This window comes from Nanorana parkeri, unplaced genomic scaffold (assembly GCF_000935625.1).
Source record: "Nanorana parkeri isolate BGI_ZX_2015 unplaced genomic scaffold, ASM93562v1 scaffold810, whole genome shotgun sequence".
In the NCBI taxonomy this organism is placed as follows: Eukaryota; Metazoa; Chordata; class Amphibia; order Anura; family Dicroglossidae; genus Nanorana; species Nanorana parkeri.
Genome location: NW_017307078.1, coordinates 343839 through 362200, shown reverse-complemented (window position 1 = coordinate 362200; position 18362 = coordinate 343839). Strand labels below are relative to the sequence as shown.

Sequence of the window (18362 nt, the reverse complement as noted above, 5' to 3'; positions counted from 1 at the left end):
GGGGGGAGGGGGGGGGGGGGGGGGGAAATCCCTGGGGGGAGCGGTGACTGACAGCAGTTTGTGATCTCTCAGTTCTTGAGCTATAGAGCCAGCGTGCAACAGCAGCAAGGTCACAAGCTGGCTCAAACTATTGGGAAGAGTACATTTTACTCTCCCAAAAGTTCACCTTTAAATTTCAGATGAAATATACTATAGGGGGAGTTTATCAAAACTGGAGCAGACAGAATCTGGAGCAGTTGCCCATGGTAACCAATCTATCACCCAGAAGGGGGGGGGGGCAGTAAAGCTGGGTACACACAGATTTTGATAGATTCCTCCATCCAAGCTACCATTGTGGATGGATGAATCTCCAAGCTTTGCCCTTTGAATTCTGACAGTGACGCCTGGTCACCCAACAATTTTCCAACACATCCCTTCCACAAAAGTCAATCTAACAATCCACTTTTGGCGAGGAGACAGTGTTACCCATCTATTGAATTTCAGCGGATTCATCCAAGTTTAATTTTGTGTGTACCCAGCTTTAGGGAGCTGGTGGAAAGAACATTGTAGTAACTAGAGATATGAAGGACGTAGAGCCTGCCTTTTCCTCTTGGTTGAATAGGAGTTGTTCAGAGGCATGTGGTCGGATGTCCTCCCCAAATGAACTGAAGGAAAACATGAAGCAATAGACCTAGTATATGAGCACAATATGCTCCTGTGTGTATAGGAAAGATGCACTGGCTTGAAAGGGTGGTGCCTGAGCAATAAAACACACACACACTTGCTTGTGCAACCTCCTTCTCATGCTCCTGTGCGTATGGGAAAGTCACACCAGCCTGAGAGGGCAGTGCTTGAACAAAGGAACACACCGGCTTGCATTTCACCAGCACCGGTTCTGAGCCATTCAGAAGAAAAGTATACGGTACAAATATAGAGCATTAGCTAGCAGGCCAGAAAGGGTCACTAGCTAACTACCAGAATGAAAATGAAAAGACACTAAGCTGCAGCCTGCGTCTCTTCGCTCAGTTTGACAGCCGTGTGCCTATCTTTATAGCCATGTTATTTTTAGGCAGACTGTAAAAAAAATATACAGCCTGGTGCTGCTACCGCAGATGCTGACAGGAGCCGTCACTTACTGTTTACTATTGTTTACAGGCGGGAGAGGAAGTGACATGGCCCCTCCTGAGCATACAAAAGGGAGGGTGGCAGCAGATAACATCACCATGCATGTTGCAATTAGTACTGCACAAACGTGCAGAGAGGAACCAGCAAGACACAGGCCTTTCATCACAAATAATGGATGCCATCGTCACATCTGAGAGTCCTGACTCTCCGCTGGCCAGATTCATGATGGGAAATTCACTACAGAGAGGTCTACACGTGTCCCACAATGCTTTCATGCTGTCCCGTTCTCCAGCCTATAAAGCTCTTTAGTTTCCACAATGTAAACCTGGAGAGATTCTGTTTGAGTTTTACCCTCCCCCATGCAATACACTAGAGAGAGCGGGTGTAAAGATGGGGCATTACACAAAAAGGATAATCCTCCTAATCCGTCCCTTTCTTTCTAGGAAGCTCATTAGTGTCAGACACTGGGTACTCTGCAAGGCATTGTCTGCAACTAGACAACAAAATAAAACCCCGCTGCAACAACCATTTCTGTGAAAGAAAAAAACAAATTCTTCTGAGTTACCTATGATTTTCCCAAGCAGTCGCTAGTGCCATCTCCCCACCCCAAAGGGGAATTAAACTGCGAGCAGGCAGGTTCTTCATGGATATGTCTCTTCTGCAATAACACAAACGTACTCGTATAGGCAATCTTCAGCAGTGTACATTCTCGGCACACCTTGATGCCGGAATGAATGAACTAGTGGGAGCATGTGCGGGAGTTACGGTCATTCAGGATGGCCAAAGATCCCGAACACGGAAGAATACCAGGTGAAGATGTATGCACCCTAGTGCCATCTCCCCACCCCAAAGGGGAATTGAACTGCGAGCAGGCAGGTTCTTCATGGATATGTCTCTTCTGCAATAACACAAACGTACTCGTATAGGCAATCTTCAGCAGTGTACATTCTCGGCACACCTTGATGCCGGAATTAATGAACTAGTGGGAGCATGCGCGGGAGCTACGGTCATTCAGGATGGCCAAGATCTCCCCACCCCAAAGGGGAATTAAACTGCGAGCAGACAGGTTCTTCATGGCTATGTCTCTTCTGCAATAAAACAAACTTACCCGTATAAGCAATCTTCAGCAGTGTACATTCTCAGCACACCTTGATGCCGGAATGAACTACTGGGAGCATGTGGGAGTTACGGACCAAAAGGATGGCCAAAGATCCCGGAAGACCACCAGGTGAAGATGTACGCACCAGGGAGGCATAAATATTCACACGTATGCAATTAAAATATGCATACCTTTGGAAAGACTGTTTGTATATTTTACATATGCTTATATCTGCCTTCCCTTTACAATTCGGCCACCAGAAGTGAATCATTTTTAGATATAAGGAGCATGTGACTGAACTTCACTCCGTCCACTGGAGTTGGTGCTCATCATAACAGTGTGTGTGGTAGAGCTTGGTGTGAACTAAGTTCGCACAAGCCCACACAGATCTGTTACTGACACACATCCCTTCCAGCCCAATCAGTTGTGGCACGGGCTTTCCCCATCACTTTGTCACATGTGGCTGCAGGGCAGGAATGCCCTGGCCTCAATGCACTGGCTTTGCAAGTGACAATTTTGAATTGGTGTGGACGAACCATGTTCAAACCCCGAAAACATCACTACTGACAACTGTCAACTCAGGGACCACATGGCTGCACCTGCAGGGAGAAGTCCTCAGTTATGTATCATGTGGCTTGCATGGGGCTCGTCCTTTACTCCCGGTGGTTGAACGGAGTGGTAAGGAGGGAAGGCAAGTATAAGCTGCTGGTGGAGCTGGCATTAAAGTGAGCCTGTTGTTTGTACCTGTATGAGCAAAACACAAGTTTACCTTAAGGCCCCATTCACACTGAGCGATTTATGGAGCGATTTTTGCAGCGATATCGCTCATATTTCCGCGCTATATCGCTCTATGTAGCTTCACCAATACATTTCAATGTAGCTGTTCACATCACGTCGCTCAATATCGCTTGTAGCTCGTTGCTGGTAGCTTGTCGCTCCTACATGACCCTTTTTTAGAGCGATTTTGCTCCTGATTGCATACAGCCCCAATAGGAAGGAAGAAGTCGCGCAACAAGTCGCTCAAAGTCGCGCGATTTCCATGTCGCTCAGTGTGAATGGGGTCTCAAGGGAAGTAATAAGTGACCGCAAGGCATCCATCTACAAATTAGCACATGTGCGTGCCCAGCCAAGGGATTTAGTGGAGGTATAAAGGTCTGGCTGTGAACAAGCAGATCACATGTATGGCGAGTTGTACCCATAGTAACCCATTGCGTTCTCATAGTCATACATCCACGGTAGATTTGAAAGAATCATTGTATTGCTCCTAGCAACCAGATCTTTTTATTTTCAAACACTGAACAGAAAGGCCTATGTTACGGCGCAGTTGTTGCTCTGTAAGGCGGTGGGGGAAACTCAGGGGTCTCCGGAGTAAGGAGGTGTGTTTTTTATTAGGATTGCGCTTATGGCATGTTAGGAATGTGGAGAGGTCAACCAGGGTTATAGAAAATCACAGGATGCCCTGGAGCACAGACTATAGAGGGCGATCTTCCATTCAATGGATGATGACAAAGACAACCGCCACCGCACACAGCACGCTGCTGAAGAAGGATTCCTGTTTCTAGCTGACAATTAAGATTTGTCATTTTGTTTTATTTCATAAAAAACAAAATTAAGTAAATTGAGCAAATTCAGGTCACACAACAGTATTACACCTGCTACGCAGTCACTAAAGCAGTCGTATTTCAGAAAAGCCAGCTAACCTTAGACATGAGGTTGTCATTGCATTGTACACCGAGGGTTGTAGGAAAGTCTTGTTTGATAAATGATTATAGTGTTTCATGAGAAGTAGCACAATACAGTGAGTGTGTTTGACTGCTCCCTTCAGTGTCGGCCCATGCTGAAGTCTTTTCCAATAAACTTTTGCTGAAATAAAAACACACTACGGGGGGAATTTATCAAAACTGGAGCAGACAGGATCTGGAGCAGTTGCCCATAGTAACCAGTCATCATCTTGTTTCAGTTTGTTGAGTTACAATTCGAAAATGAAAGATGACTGGTTGCTATGGGCAACTGCTTCAGATTCTGTCTGCTCCAGGTTTGATAAATTCCCCTCTATGTGGCTCATCCTGCAACGCATTTCCCGTTGGGGTCATTCAGCATGCCCTGTCACACCATCAGGAGTGCGTTCGGCCTCTGGAACGCAACCCAGCCAGCTCAGTTTTTGGGGGCTGTAGGGGTGCATTTAACTCAATGGCACTGCAGCCACTCCCCCTGCCCGCGGTGAGAATGCTGGCACCCGAACTTGTGGCACATTAGTGCCTGCGTTCCGGTCCAGTGTGATCTGCAAAAAATGCTGCAAACACTTTTTTGCAGATCGCACTGGACAAGATTGCAGGCACTAATGTGCCACGCGTTCGGGTGTCGGCGATCGCACAGCGAGCGGGGCTGCGGTGCCATTGAGTTCAATGCACCGTCGCGCCCCCTCCCGGCCCCCAAAAAACTGAGCCGGCTGTGTTGCGTTTCAGAGGCTGAACGCACTGGAACGCACTGCTGAATTTTTTCTTGCACTCTGCTGCAGGTTCATGTAATGCACAACAATAAGTCAGGGCTGGACAAATCCCAGGAGCCAGGTAGCCAATGCTCCTTAACAAATACAGGTGGTGCCTAACTTTCGAGGTTCTCTCTAGTGGTCAAAGGAGCTGGCTCCCAAGAAGAAAAACCCAGCTGGCTCCTGCACTGGGCAGACTGCTTTCTGAAGTCCATATTTGTCCATCATTGTATTATGGGCTTGTTCACACTGTATCTGAAGAGCTGCGTATTTCTCCAAACAATGGTTTTCTATATGCCCTGTTCATACCATACATGTGTGGCGGTGTACAGGAAAACACAACGGACATTGTGTGACCAAGCCATGAAAACTACTCCACAATCCAGTGAGAGATTCTGTATATGTAAAATACTTCACGATTACCTACGACAAAGATTCTGATCGTACAATTCAACCAGTACACAAAACATAATGAAGATATGTAATGTCACTACAGTCACATCTCTATCAGCAGAGATCCATCATCCAGCTCCCCCGATCACAGTCTCATACAGTCATTTATGTATGGGACGAATTTTATGTCATCACATAGACATAAGAAGTTCTGTAATGCTTAAACTGGACCTTTACCCACTTTGACTAATAATCACATCAGCATACAGCTCTGCTTGCCGATATGAAATCATCTTATATTCATTAGCTAAATAAAGATTTTTACTTTACTTACAATATATTTTTTTCTGCTTCTTGGTCCACGTTGGCACAATTGATGTAATTGTGCCCAAGCGTTGCATCCTGGGAAGGTTACATCAGCAGAGCTTTGCTGAGAAACCTCATCTGTAATCTCATGAGATCTCAGGGAAAGGCATTTTCCTCCCCTGAGATGATGTGCATGGTCGCATGTCCTAGTCACATGTACCAGAATTCCAGGAAGTAAAGGGAGATCTAGTAACCTGCCCTTCGTAAAAAAAAAAAAATGGCCACTGTGAGATGAATGGGGAGGAAAAGAAAAAAAAGGTATGCAAAGAATAAAAAGCCGGCAATTATTTAGAAATATGTGTTTGTTGTAATTTTGAAGATCAGGGTGAAGTTCCTTTTTAAATTGTACTTAAATCAACTTAGTCAAATTGACTATTAACCAATCAGGGGTGGCGGGTAATCTGCAAAGCAGTTGATCTACCAGTATACGCAGAATACGTTGTTGTAATTGTTTACCCTGTATATTATAGAATTGTATATTAGCTGGGGGGAAATTTATCAAAACTGGAGCAAGCAGAATCAGGAGCAGTTGTCCATGGCAACCAATCAGCTTCTCTCTTCAGTTTGCTCAGGTAAGATTTGAAAATGAGAGCGAGAAGCTGATTGGCTGCAGTGCAAATTTGCTTTAGATTTTGTCTGCTCCAGTTTTGATCAATTTCCCCCAACTGTATATTAAAGCTGGACTCTAGACAGGTATAAGAGCTCTGCGGCTCCGTAATTATTGACTTGATTAAGTGTCTTCTTTTAAACATGAACAGTGTATTTACCAGAATTTGATCTGGTATCACTCTCTTGTAGTCCCTGTACAGCAAAGCTGAAGTGTGAGGGGAAGAAGCGGTAAAAGGAGTCAATCAATTCATGTGACAAGGAGGAGAGAGCAGAGTGACAGAGAGAGGAGTTCTGCCCTGTGCTGCTTCTCCTTTCACTGTCCAGTCACAGGCTGGGGAAGGTCAAGGACGACCTGGGCTCAGAGCAAATGAGTTTAATGATGTTGGCCATCAGTCTGTGGACATGCAGTGCTGCGGGAGAAATCTCGGGACCGAGGATGAATAGTGCAGAAAAAGCTGGTTTAGTTTTATAATTTTTTTTTTTTTTAATGGGTCATTTTTATCTTTTGTTTTTTTGTCGTTTTTTACACTGGGGTTCTGCTTTATCGATGTGGTTATAACAGCAGACACCAACAAAAGTTACTGAAAGCAGTATTCAAATGCTCCAAATGTTTTCAGACAATCTCTATTCTGGGCACATACTCCGTGTGGACCTGGTTGACGTGAACCTAAGATCCGTTGCTGAAGATATGCCCCCTTCCCCAGCACGTGGTCATGATGAGTCAACAATCAATGAATGAATCAACAATATATATTGCAACATAAATTACATGTTATATAACCTTACACAATCCTTATCTCCCTGCCATGAGTGCAAAAAAAAACAACAACCCAGTAACAATTTCTTTAGTACAGCAGCAGGGTCTAATTTTCAGAACATCCAGGGCATATATGGAAAAACGAATGTTATCAGAGACTCCTAGGCGGGGGTGGGGAGTGTGGTGTCTATGTCAAACGAACATGATGTAGTGAGCAGCTTATGTACTGTATAATGAGCAATACAATTTACCTGCCCCAGGCATCAGGAACACATGCCAAGGGGTCCACTTTGATACCAGTGTGCACAGGTCCCAGTCCGTCAAGCTAGCTCATTATTAACAAAGCGCAACTGTCAGGCTTTAAAACATTTAACTCAAAGACCTGCCAGAATATGCAGAATATTACCTTTGCAGCCAGAAAGCACTTCCAATGTGCCTCTCTGATTTCATTACACTTTGTCGTCAGGGTCTTGTCTTCACTGACTACTAAGCTAAGCAACTAGCTACCCCTTCCTGGCTCTGGAGCTTGAGAACTGTTTCCTGGTTACACTATACATGTGCAGGAAAACGCAGCCTAACGGGCATGCTGTGAACAGGCCCTAAAGAACAAGTGCACTTATACCTTTAGTTTTTTTGTTTTTCCACTTCTTGGTTGAGTGAGGCACTGGTGATGTAGCCCTGGCCTCACGGATGAAAGCTGAAATGAACCCACAGACGACCCTGAAAGGTATTACTAGGGATGCACCGATACAGATACTAGTATTGGTATCGGTGCCGATACAGAGTATTTGGGCGAGTACTTGTACTCACCCAAATGCTCTGATACTTCCTTTTGATACCGATACCGGAACTTCCCTCTGAAATGCAGTGCCGAGGGAGCATTGAGCCAGCTTCCTTTCCAATCAGGAAGCTGGGTGGCGAATTACGACTCGCCTCCTGGCCTCCGATTGGCTAGGAAGCAGGCTTCACTTCTTGCTAGGCAGCCTGGCTTCCTAACCAATCACGAAGTTGGGCGGCACGTAATAATCCGACTCCCGGATTAGTCAGGAAGCCAGGCTGCCTAGCAACAAGTAATGCTGGCTTCCTAGCCAATCAGGAAACCGGAGGCTGGTCATGAAGTGCTGCCAAGCTTACCGATTGGCTAGGAAGCTGGCTTCACTTGTTGCTAGGCAGCCTGGCTTCTTGACCAATCAGGAAACCGGACGGCACCTCACGCTCCGCCGCCTGGCTTCCTTATGATCAAGAAGCCGGGCGGCCTCGGCAAGTGAAGTCGGTGTTCTTTCGAAAGAAAAGTCTTCCCAGGTAATCATGAAACCTGGCAGTGGGCCATGAACCGCCTCCCAGCTTCGTGACAACTGAGGCACATAGCAACTGGAAAAAAAAAATATTGGTACGCGCACTCGACACCGCAAAACCGGTATTGGTGCATCTCATTATTACCCAAGGCATGTCTTGAAAGTAAGGCTGGCCATACATTATGCGAATTTCAGCCGGTTGAAGAACCTGATCGAAGGTGCCAAATCGGAAAACCTTCGAATGAACAGAGCCAGCATCCAATGAGCTGTCAGAATACAAAAGGAACAGCGGGGATTCCTCAAACATTGCACGTGGGTTGAACAAAAAAAAATATAGAACAGTGTATGGCCAGCTTAACAGTTTTGGGAGACGGTTAAATAGCCGGGTCTAGTTAAGCTTTAAACTATTCACTTGGCATTGGGTTTTGCTGCTTCGTACTATTTCAATGATAGACAGATCCGATAGTAGTTTATACCCACCTGTCTGAGGGTAGCCTTACATAATATCCATTTTGCATTTGTCACTCACCTCTTTTTTGCAGCCAGCCTTCCTTTACCACCATTACTTCATTCATGGTGATGGAAAGACTGAGGCCTACGTGTAATCAATCAGCTCTCCAAAAAAAGTGTGTTTAGACTGTAAAGCGGTTCTGGAATAAGAAAAAAAGAAAATCACATGGTTAGCTAACAAAAGGCTCCTATGATATTCATCACTACTTCTTCCAAACATAATATAGCATACAACTAAAGCTGGCCATACCAAGGTAGATTTTCCTACGGACATAAGAAAAATCTAGTCAGAACATGCAAAAACCCCAGACTTGACAGATGTCATTCGAGATCTCATTTGATTTTTACATTACATTTTGGAAAAAATGGAGTTTCTTGAATGAAAAGCAAATTGACTGTTAGAATTTCGTTCGTTGGAGAAAGAAATTATTCATTCTGCTTCTTTGATTTTGTTATTTTAATACTATGGTTTGTTATTTTAATCCAAGGCTGGACAAAATCCCAGGAGCCAGGTCGCCAATGCTCTTGAAAAATGACAGCTGTTGCCTGACTGAGGGCGTTCTCTAGTTGTTCTCAATGGAGAAGTGCCTAAAAAATCCTGCTGGCTCCTGGATTGGACAGACTGCCTCGCAGGTTCCAAACGAATTTCCCAGCCCTGATTTAACTTCATTAACCATTAGAAAACTGAATGAACAGGAAGTTTGGCAAAATTTTGCTTCAGGTCACGAACTCTGCCATCTGGGGAAGATGGCGGTGATTGTTAGTCACCCGATGCGGAGTTCGTGACCTGAAGCAAAATTTTGCCAAACTTCCTGTTCGCGAACCGAATTGTTCGGGAACAGAAGCGAACCGAACATTTGCGTTCGCGACACATTGTCGTGGCTTCTTCTAGTCGAGATCGTGGTCTGATCAGTTTGATTCTGTATGCGACCAGAATCGTGGAACGAATTAAGTTCGTGAACCGAGGTAACATTGCATTTATATAGTGCCGAGAATTTCCGCAGCACTTTACATAGAGCACATTCACATCAGTCCCTGACCTCAAGGAGCTTAAAGTCTAAGGTTCCTAACTCACATGTATACATACATACAAATTTTGAGAGGAACCAATTAACCTTCCAGCATGTCTTTGGAGTGTGGGAGGAATCCCACACAAGCACAGGGAGAACATGCAAACTCCTTGCAGATAGTGACCTGGCCGGGATCGAACCAGGGAACCCCAGTGCTAGTCCAGGGAACCAGGGACCCCCGGTGCTGCAAGGCAGAAGTGCTAACCACAACGCCACTGTGCTGCCCCATTTGTCTACTGGTGTATGGCCAGTCGCACATATCACTTTAGCATATGACCTAGAAAAAGAAATATAAGATCTTCAACCAAATTATGTTTAAAACAGAAGAATCACCACTAACCCTATCTCTAACAAGAGACTGCATGGTGCTTAATGTATGCTTTACATTGAATTGTATAAAAAGCCAGATCAACTTCCTGTGTAGATGTGAAACTATCAGTACGAAGGAGTCTACACCATCAGTAATGCCGTAGTGTATGCACAGGCGATCAGAGTCTTTAGTAGTGACAGGCAGATACAATTATATTTTGATGTGCTTATAGTTTTGGCTTGAATCCCACTGAGGGCAGAAACACTTTTGCGCTGCACGTTATGCACTTTTGTGAGTTCTCGTGCCATTTATTTTAAATGGCATCACAACACACTAAAGCAATGCAGCTCCGACACCCATATATTACAGTGCACCACAATGCATGGTAACACACTACTGCAGGTTGTGGTGCACTGCGTCAAATAAAATGCTGCAAATCCATTTTCTATCTGTTGGCAGCTCATAAATTATATAACACACACCAGAAGCCAGGCAGGGAATGCTCCTTAAAAGTAACAGCTGGAGCCTAACTTTTAAGGTTCTCTCTAGTTATTGTCAATAGAGCTAGCTCCTACATAAAATCCTGGTTTCTGAACTCCAAATTCATTTCTCCACCCCTGCATTAACCCATTGCACAGGAACGGACAAGTGTGAATGGGCCATGAAGCAGTCGCTTCAGAAAATCAGAGGGGGCGGATACAAGACCAGCCACCCTGCACACAGAGTGAGAGCAGCAAAGACCAGTCTTTGTTACAGGAAACTCCTGCACAGAGACAAGGTGCAGGGGTTGTTTCATGCAGATTTGGGAGAAATACGCAAAGCTCACCTGGGAATATACTATTCATGCCTCCTGTTTTTAGGCAATATTTCTAAAGCCTGGAATACAGGTTTAAGTTGAAAAGATACTAAAGTCAAAAGTTCTGTAAGCTATTTCAATTGCTAATTAAATAATTTACAATGGATGCTGTTTTTGGCGTTTTCCTCCAGAATCAGCCGGTCCCCTAAGCGCTGGTCCTGATATCCTGGTCTAGGGTGGCTTCTTTCCCTTGCAGAGTCCTATGGAGCCACCCTGGTGTGTGCTAGCAAACTGTGTGTATCTCCACAAACACAGCAAGGCGAGACACTCACCTGCTCCCCTCTCCTCCATCCACACTTCTCCCAGCTGGGGAATCGTACAACAGAGAGACATTTGTGGGTTTATGTAAATAGGGATAATACAATTATTTACTCATATGCAAGACTGCTGGAATACTGAAAAAAAACAGGGAACTGTTCTTTAGTAACTTTAAACAAAAGGAGCCTGCTCTGTCCCTGTGATGATGTACTGGGCAGGAAGTTCAGGGAAGCAGAGCTGAGGGAGTTGCAGCTCTTGGGAAACAATAACGACTGTAAATTCTTCAGCTAAAAACTTTGCTGGGCAATGTATAGTTATTTGATCCGGATTCATCATTTTAAAAAAAAAGGTTTAAGAGTTTAATACCACTCTAAAGAACTCCGGGCAAATTTTTTTTTATTAACCATTGCAGGGAGGCTACCCCCGCACGGCAAGGGTTAATTGCTTGCTTTTGTCTAGGTGCGAAAAAAACAAAACTATACTCATCTGAACCATAAAGTGGGCTTGTTCTTAAACTGGTCCTTGCAGCCTCTCTCCCCCTCCACTGCAGCAGTCTAAGGTCCCGTAAATCATCACATTCTGGTGGGTCACGGCACGCTTTCCTCCACCTAGCGCGGCACTGTCAGTTTTCGCGCCGAGCAGCCATTCAGAATATGCTGCCCGCTGCTGAGTGTCAGCTTGAGGTGGGCTGGGGCTATGGGCAGCAAGGGAGCTCCATCCATACATGCATTGCTTACAGCCCCCTTGCATTTCCTGTAGAGATGCCTGGACCAGAATGACGGCACATTCTGGCTCCCGGCACCTCTACAGGGCACACATGGGAGCATTCAGACTAGTACAGTGCATTAATCACACAGTCCAGTTCTGATGCGTTGAATGGCACCCCAAACGCACTTCCCACCCACAATTTGATCGGCCGCATCGGAACGTGTGGTACCACAATGCCATGCGTTTCAGTGCAGTGTGACCTGGGTCATGACTTAATGACCAAGGACAAAAGTGGGTCCTGAGGCAAAGGTTCAGAACCACTGGTATAGAGGACCCTGAGGAGCATTCCAATCCTGCAGTGGAGGAGGAGAGAGGCTTCAGAGACCAGAGAAGCAGGGAGCCGGCTCTATGGTTCAGGCGAGTACAACATCTTTTTTTTTGCACCTAGACAAAAACAAGCAGTTAACCCTTGCAATAGTAACCCAACTGCGAGGGTTAATAAAAGTTTTGCCCGGAGTTCTTCAAGTCCTGTTTATAAATAGGGTCTGGTGCTTTTTCAGGACTGCATTCTTACTTCTTTGGAGCTGGCCGAGCACGTACGATGGGGGTTTTCCGTCACTTGCTCTTAAAGGGAAGTATTACACAGCAGATTATCATCTCACTTCTGTGAATGAACCAGGAATCACACCCACTATGCAAAACAGCGCGGTGGAGGGAAAGCAGAAGATAAACACTGACGCAAAACAGGACATGAGAGCAGATGTGACCCGCTCATGTCGTCCGCCTTTAAATCCAGCCTGCGGATGACCATGTTCATCCAGTTCCAGCACCTCTGCTGGGGGGCACTACTGCCACGATGACAGACTGTGCTGGAAAACACAGCAGATTGCAGAGTGTTTGTTTTGCGAGCTGCATAAATAATACGCACGTTCTTATCTCTCTGGAAACTGCTATTAGCACAGAGACGAAATCTGGATCGGAAGAAAAAAGGCGCTCGGGCCGAGCAGTGAGCACAGGAGGCAGTGCAGGATAAACACTTTGCTTGCAGCTCACCTGATGCTGCTTATCTCTCTCTGGGAGATCAAGTTCGGAAGAGGGAACAGATCAAGATGAAGGGAAACAGATGGGTCGCCAAGGATGATTTGAATGATTCTGTTTGGACAGAAAAAGTGCAAACAAACTGCTGCTCTCCAATAATCTAGACAGCCCCACTGGTGTCATTTAAAGTGCACCTGCTCAAGGGCAACTCCAAACCCCATTGCATGGTTCAAAATAATGCTGCGACGAATAATTATTTTCATAAAATCGATCAGTTGGCCGATAATTTTTTCGATCAGATAAAAACATGAAATAAAATGCCATCCCTAATATAAAATAAAACACAAACGCCATGTAACAAAGTGTACTTCATAATAAGACTGCATGCACAATTTTTATCAATTGCACTGGAATGCACGGCATGCGTTCCGGTGCGGGGCGACCACACTGTGGGTGGGAGGCGCGGCTTGGGGTGCCATTGAAATGAATGGCACTGCAACGCACCTCCTGCAGCAGAAGTTGTCAGGCTGAAACCGAAGATGACTTTTCTCCCACCTTTCTATAATTTTTTTTGTGTGTAATAATTGTATTGTAAGCACATGGCTCTGGAATAACTTCAGCCAGGGAATGGCAGCTGCCAGAGGCAAGATTCCACAGACGGCAGCTGAATGTAAATACAGCAGGTAGTGGGCTGGTCCATTACAAATTGCAATAGCCAATAGCCGGATGGCTATTGCAACCGCCCACTGCTTGCTGTGCCCTCCTCCCAGCATGGAGGGGAGAGCTAGGGGATCCAACCAACTAATCGATAATGAGAATAGTTGATAACTATTCTCATTATTGATTAATCGATTATTTTGAACTAGGGCTGCAACCATCTACAAATTTAAGGACTCTTTCGCAAAGCGGTCCAATCAGATCCGTCTGTCAAGGTAAGTGTCAGGGTCGGTGGACACAAAGTGATGTGCGCCCCTTTACTTCAGACTACATTAAAAAAAAAAAACAACCACAGAAAACAGGTCAGTTTTTGTGGATCTAGACACAACAGATTGGATGTAATTGGATGCAAACGGGCACATGTCCTCTTACATCCGACTCCCTATGCAAGATGGAGGATAGCTGAATGGACACAAAAGTGACATCTGTTCTGTACTGCTCTGATCAGCAAGATCTGTGCATGGATCCCCCGCTGATCTGAGTGGATGGGCATTTGAAGGGGGCTAAGAGCAATTGTAAGAGTCAGAATATTTGTACAGTAGCGCATCTGATCTGGTGGTCAACCAGTGCTACAGGTCTGCAAGCATAAGAAGGGTGACACTTTTCAAGGCATGCAAGTTCTGCAGACTCTATCCCACCTGCACCTCCTCCTGTCTGCTCTTTGGACTACCAGTGGACATGACTAGTGATGTGCAGGGGGGCTTGGTGTAAACCTAGTTTGCCAAAGCCCGGTCAAAACTCAAAACTGACTGACACCGCCCCCCCCCAATCAGTTGCAGCCGGAACATTCCCTACCCCGCAGCTACATGCCACAAAGTGGTCGGGGGAATGCTCCTGCCACAACTGTTTCACCACAGCTGGAGGTCTGCAGTCTGGCTACTACTGCCCTGTAGCATAAGACGTTGCTCCATTCCCAGCAGCTACGTAAAGGGCTTGTTTACACCATATCTATTGAGCTGCGTACCACTGAGCATGAATGCACCGTGTGCAGAAAAGCACAGCTCAACAGGCCTGGTGTAAACAAGCCCAAAGTGTTAGGTAGTGAGGTGAGAGGCAGAGTAATTAGACAGCCCTAGAAGAGGAACTGACTCTTCCAAAGCAGTCAGATTTGTTATGCAGTTGAGATGCACAGTCAATAAAAATAAATGTGATTTTGAATGTCACCCTAATGCACTTTTGCAACACAGCTCCCATGCACATGTGTGATGTCGTGCACTGCGTTAAAAAAAACAACAACAAAAACAGTTGCACATCCTTTTTTTTGGACATTTCGATTTTTTCGCCAGACCATTCATTTAAATTGGCTACCTTAACAAAACGCACTGGTGCAATACACTAGCGTTGATGCAATACACCAGGACGCCAAGGTGGGAAAGTGCCTCCATAGCAAGTTGCCCCTTGTATGAAGTAGTACTGTTGGTATGTCCAGCACTAAGCAAAGCATCATTGAGTACCGACACCTCCTTCTACCACACTGCACTTATTTTCAAAGGGTAGAATAGCTTTGTACAGACTTTTGTGGTGATTTTATTTTTTCAACAGCTTACTTTTTTTTTGCCCTAGTGATACAAATTTGGAATGCGTCAATCCATCCATTCTATAGATACCCATTTGCTGTTTTTAGCCATGCTTTTAATTAAAATATATCACTTTAAAGTAGTACTAAGGTCTGGGCATGTTTTACCTTAATGCATTCTCTGCAATAAGGTAAAAAGCACACAGTACCTTTTTCTCTTCCCCCCACCCCCACACTTGTCTGTGCCACTGCTGCCCGTCCCCGAAGCGTTCCTCCATTCTCCAAACGTCCTGGTTGCGGAGGAGGATAACGAGGGAAGAGGAGCCATAGGCTGTTACTAAAGAACAGTTCCCTGTTTTTTTCCCAGTATTCCAGCAGTCTTACATATGAGTAAATAATTGTATTATCCCTATTTACCTAAGCCCACAAATGTCTCTCTGGTGTACGATTCCCCAAAATGACCAAGAAGATGGCTCAGGCAGCTTTAGGGGATTCTTGTGGTAAAGGGTCCCTGTGGCAACAGCCCGCCCTTCTGAGAAGGCAGCTTATCAATTCACAAGAAACCGTAGTCACAAAGATATCACTAATTCCTCTAATTCCTCGTACACAGATAAGCCGCCTTCTCTGAATTCGATCTGCCCACAAAATGCATGAAGGCAAAGGATTGCCTAATTTACTAACACAGGCTTCAATGAGCAGTTAAAAACAAAAGGTCTCTAGAAAAATGCTATTTGATCATCTGATTATCTGTACCCAGTATAGTAAAGTAAATGAAAATATTGTTTACAGCACTCAATCTTTGTGCTTGATTCCCTAAGTCGTCTTCATGGATCTATGTACTCTCTGGGCCTGGATGGACAGGTCCAATGTTTTCTTCTGAGCCATTCTTAAGCTGGCCATACACTCTGCGATTATCGTTCGAGAATTTTCATTGCTGCCAAGAACCTTTTTTTCGATTCTAGCTCAAATAGCCCATCATGCACAGACCAATGTCGTTTCGATAATAGTTAGCAATACTAACTCACCGAATTTTGGTGATTAACAGAACGGATTTTCGTTTGCGTATGTGCAGTGTTCATGTTGGCTTTTTCTTTTGTACGAAAACGCCACTAATCCAACGACTTTCGTTTCGATTTAAAAAAAAAAATTCCCAGCCTGGCCCAGCGAGGAAATTCGGCCAGTTGTACAGTAAGTGTGATGTTTCACTTCCCATCAACTGCCCAATTATCGTACGAAAACCTTCTAAACAATAAACGGAAGGTGTATGGCCACCTTTAAGCGTTTTTAGCTCTTCTGGGTCATTATAATGTTGGACCCGTGACCTGCAGCTGAGACATCGCATTCTGACATTGGGCAATATGTTTTGTTCAGAATTCCTTAATAGTCTTGAGATTTAATTGTGGCCTGCACAGACTGAAGACTGTCAGATGCAGCAAAGCAGCCCCAAAATATAACCGAGCCTTCTCCATGTTTCACAGTAGGTACAGTGTTCTTTTCTTTGAAAGCTTCATCTTTTATCTGCAAACAGTGCTGACTTTCCAAAAAGTTCCAGTTTTGTCTCATCCATCCAAATAACATTCTCCCCGAAGCATTGTGGCCTCTCAATATGCATTTTAGCGAATGCCAGTATTGTTTTCATATCTGGGTCTTTTTCATTCTTGGGTTTACCGTCATTCATAAAGCAACAGATGGTGAATCAGACTCTGATGTACCTTGATCTTGGAGTTCAGCTTGCATCTCTTTGGAAGTTTTCCTTAGCTCTTTGTCTACCATTCTGTTCAATCCAAAAGAGGTCGATTTTGCTCTTGTGGCCACATCCGGGGAGGTTGGATACACTTCCATGGACCTTATATTTCTGAATCATACTTGCAACTGTGGTCATAGGAAGATCAAGCTGCTTGGAGATGGTCTTATAGCCTTTAGCTTTGACATGCTAATCTATAATCTTTTTGATCTCCTCCTTTGTTTTCTCTGGTCCATGTTCAATGTGGTGCACATAATGATAAACAGCAGAGTGACTAGTTTTCTCCATTTAAATGGGTCGACTGATTGCAATACTGAAGACATGGCAATACCAGTTATAGAAAACCGCTCAAAATATCATTAGGATCCAACTATTTATAATGTTTTCTAGAGGTTCCAACAAATCTGTCCGGGCCATTTTGAAACATCTTTGTAGAATAAGCAATATTTTATCCCTTTTCACACCTTCTTTGCTTTACTCTATGATAGACCGAAGCCATGCAGGTATACATGAGACAATGGCTTTAAAAGCCATCACTTTTCAGGAGGAATAAAGCAGTTTCAACGAGCTGTAATGGTACCAACAAATTTGCCCTCATTTGTACATGCCATCAGGAAATGTTACAAATATACCAATATGAATGGCCCAGTAACCAGCAGCTTTTTTTACTTGGGGACTGAAGAGCGCTGTTGCCCACAGCTATCAGTAGGGTATTAGCTTTGATTCTATAACATGCTACGACAAATGTAAATACTAAATTTGACTGTGCCCGCCATTTTTTTATTTTTTTTGCTACAGAGGCCCTATGGAGAAAGGTATGCAAGTTAACTCCCAAGGCAAAACGAGTTTATTGAGCAGAATGCCTGAACTGAAGAGGACCAGATTGCTTGCAGTGCATCAAAATGAATGCGGACTGCACCATCTGTAAAGGTGCCCATACACCAGCCGATTATCATACGATAACCGCAGGTGGAAGGCGTGCGACCGTTTCTACTGTACGGTTGCACGTCTTTTGTCTTCCAAGAACGCTTGAAAACCTGCCGAAAATCGTAAGATTTTCGGCGGGTTAGTGGCATGCTCGGAAGACAAATGCTGAACGGGCTGGTGTGCGCAAGTGCACACTGCCCGCTCAGCATTGGAATCATCGGAAGCCCTCTAGTCAGCGGGGCGGGCTTACGATGATCGCCAAGTACGATCTGCCTGTCCAAGATGGGCAGATCGTACAAGATTTTCATTACCTTACAACCATTGCACAACGAAAGTCATGCTATGGTTGAAAGGTGTATGGCCAGCTTAAGAGCGGACTCTGAATTCCCCCGTCATCTAAACACCTGGACTGCTGACTTTAGACCTCCTGTATCCAATACTCGTCTGTACGAGATTCTACAGGTAAAAAGACAGCTGCCTAAAAGAATAGATCACATGAAAAGAGACAGCTGCCTGGAAGAAAGTTATCACATGTAAACAGGCAGCTGTCGTGAAGAATCTCATGTGATAGTTCCATTGCCCTCAGCTGTCTCATCA

The 18362-nt window shown here is 44.8% G+C and overlaps 1 protein-coding gene across 1 annotated transcript in view; it reads right to left on the bottom strand.

Moving 5' to 3' along the window:
* The window catches only part of AKT2 (AKT serine/threonine kinase 2), a 41241-nt gene that overhangs the window by 16150 nt on the left and 6729 nt on the right, over positions 1-18362 (bottom strand). Inside the window, exon 2 of the mRNA XM_018565075.1 lies at positions 8641-8761. Within this exon, the coding sequence (XP_018420577.1) occupies positions 8641-8686 (46 nt within the window). The 5' untranslated portion in view covers positions 8687-8761. The remainder of the gene's footprint in view (positions 1-8640; positions 8762-18362) is intronic.